The sequence below is a fragment of the Perkinsus marinus genome (assembly GCF_000006405.1).
Source record: "Perkinsus marinus ATCC 50983 genomic scaffold scf_1104296968054, whole genome shotgun sequence".
NCBI classification, from domain to species: Eukaryota; Perkinsozoa; order Perkinsida; family Perkinsidae; genus Perkinsus; species Perkinsus marinus.
In genome coordinates this window covers 1-2,621 of record NW_003203290.1, presented here as the reverse complement: position 1 = coordinate 2,621, position 2,621 = coordinate 1, and the positions used below count along the sequence as shown (strand labels likewise).

Sequence of the window (2,621 nt, the reverse complement as noted above, 5' to 3'; positions counted from 1 at the left end):
TAAATCGATTATACCAAGGCATATCTTGGGGTGGCATAGCTGCCCCAGCCCGGAGGAATTGATCTCTATGCCGTGTGGGTGTGAAATCGATTATACCAAGGCATATCTTGGGGTGGCATAGCTGCCCCAGCCCGGAGGAATTGATCCTCCTATGCCGTGTGGGTGTGAAATCGATTATACCAAGGCATATCTTGGGGTGGCATAGCTGCCCCAGCCCGGAGGAATTGATCCTCCTATGCCGTGTGGGTGTGAAACCGATGATACCAAGGCCATGGGTGGCCATAATAAGCACCATTTGGTTACCTCTTCCTTCGTCCGGCCTGGTAACTGGGTAAAAACGTCACATTTTCGAATTTTCTCGCTCTTCACCGCACCGTTTTCAATCGGGACCGTCTTATATTAGGGCGAGCGCGGACGAAACTGCGCTGAACTCGTGTGTAACTCTTGCTTCCTTGAGATTCGTACATTGTTCTATCTCTCATCTCTCGTAACCCTAAAAATGACCCTCAAACTGTGCTAGGATATAGAGCGTCATCAGCGCCTCCTTCTGCATTATGTTGCCCATCAGGCGGAGTTCAATTTCTTCTTGCATAGTGCTGGTGATCTCTTCTGCGAGAACTGTTACCTCCCATAACTGTAATATGCCGGAGCCACATCTCTCCTCAGAATCGTATTGTGAAATCTCCTTGTTACATCTCTATGGGGAAATGTATGACAGTTTGCGCTGAGGAACATTAATCAAAGGCCGTTTAGGTCTAAACTTTAGACCGTATATTCATAATCGTCGGGATTGTTATTCTTGCATTACTTGTTTGTATATAATCGTCTCACTCGAGGCTCGTTAGTCTACCTCACTATAAAGAAGCCTCGACTAGATTCATCATCTAAAAAATTCCATACCGCTCCACGAAGACATTATTTCTCCTATCGACCAATACCGTCACCTTTCTTTCATAGTAGTTTATATACTCCAATGAATACTTGGGACACAAACAACGTGACGCTATCCGGACCAGGCCTGCCCTACCCTGACCCTTCATCAGCACAGCAGTACCACCCACCTCGTCGTCAACAACAGCATGGTCATGGTCATCGTGATGGTCAGAAGGGAGGATCAGCAGCAGGAGGAGGAGGAGGAGGGGGGAATAAACATTATCATCAGCATCCAAGGACTACCTCAGCAAATGCTATGTAAAAAATACCACATTTTTGCGGGAAAAATTGTTTGGCTTCAGGGCTCTCACGCCGACCTCGTCGAGCAATGGTGCGGCTCGAGGAGATCTTACAGGTAATAGGAAAACGAATGTTTGGCCTCATTTTATCGGTTACCTCAGTCGCTCCAGGAGTTCGTAAGCAGTTTCTGCGAACTAAGCTATGTAAACACTTTCTCCGCGGTTGTTGTCTATACGGAGATAAATGTAATAATAAAATCAGCAACTGTTTCGAATGGGAGATCAATTACAGGTACATACGCGCACGACTATAGCCAAATTCAGGTCAGGCCTGACCTTCGTAAAACGAAGATGTGTCAGGCTAATCTGGAGGGGAGGTGTCCATACAGGGCTGAGGAGTGTCAATTTGCTCATTCTACTGAGGACCTCAAAGCCACTCCTGGACTATTCAAAACTGTAATGCTTTTCATAGGGAGAGGTTGGTGATGATTATGTTGGTGTTAGGTTCTGTGTAGTTGGTGGCAGAAAGGTAAATGCGACATGGGCGATAAGTGTCGGTTTGCTCATGGTGAACAGGAGTTGCAGCGTCCGAGTAAGAGCGTTGATATATCCTTTATCAGTGATGCATCTACTTAGGTGCACCCTCGGGCCCGGAGAATATCTCAATAACACCTGGCAGTACACCTCTGCAAAACCCTATGGGAGAGGTAATGTATCAAATTGGTATTGATAGTATGATGATGTTTAGGATGAGGAAGTGTCTTCTGTTGAGTCCGGCGAGGCTCCTCGCTCGACTACCCCTCCAGGGTTACATCGACTTGATAATCTACCTCCGGTATCCCACATTCCTACACCACCCCAGATGCAGCAGCGACCAAGTCCTCAACAGCAACAGCAGCAGCAAAGTGGTATGCCTAATGGGGCGTATCCTGACATGAGACCAGCTGTTCCTAATGTGTACGATGAATGGTATTGTCCCTAACTGGAAAATGTTTAGTCTCAGCTTCGCTCCGCCTCCGGAAATCGCCGTTAGTCCGGCCGAGGTGTTGAAGTATCAGCAGAATCAGTTCGCGTCAGTCCTGTCCGGTTCGTTGGCAGCAGCAGCCCAAGCAGCTGCAATGCAGCAGAGGCCTACACAGGACCCTACGGTAGGTGGAGATGAGGCAGCTTAGTCGGCTTATGATGGGAGGATTGGTCTCAGGCTTACGCTGCACAGCAACAACAACAATGGGCTATTGCGGCGGCTGCGGCTACTGCTGCTACTGCTGCGGTTGCTTCTATTGCTGGAGGATTTGAGCCAACACCGGTATTGGCTTGATGAGTAATGTAGTTTGGATGTGTTTGCTATTATAGGCCCAGCTGCAGAACCTGAGTTTGATAGCCGCTCGGTCGCTACACCAACAGGCGGCGATGCAACAGATGTAGTAGAGAAGTCTCTGATGGAGGGGA

The 2,621-nt window shown here is 48.2% G+C and overlaps 1 protein-coding gene across 1 annotated transcript; it reads left to right on the top strand.

The window, feature by feature from the left end:
* Positions 1 to 955: 955 nt before the first annotated feature.
* Positions 956 to 2,597, top strand: Pmar_PMAR028419 (conserved hypothetical protein; the record flags this gene model as incomplete). The annotated part of the gene is made up of 10 exons (XM_002768473.1): positions 956 to 1,191; positions 1,236 to 1,288; positions 1,335 to 1,418; positions 1,465 to 1,628; positions 1,677 to 1,764; positions 1,809 to 1,879; positions 1,921 to 2,129; positions 2,176 to 2,320; positions 2,374 to 2,478; positions 2,526 to 2,597. Coding segments are annotated over 10 exons (1,227 nt in total), but the record flags the coding sequence as incomplete, so codon positions are not given.
* Between the last annotated feature and the right edge of the window lie 24 nt (positions 2,598 to 2,621).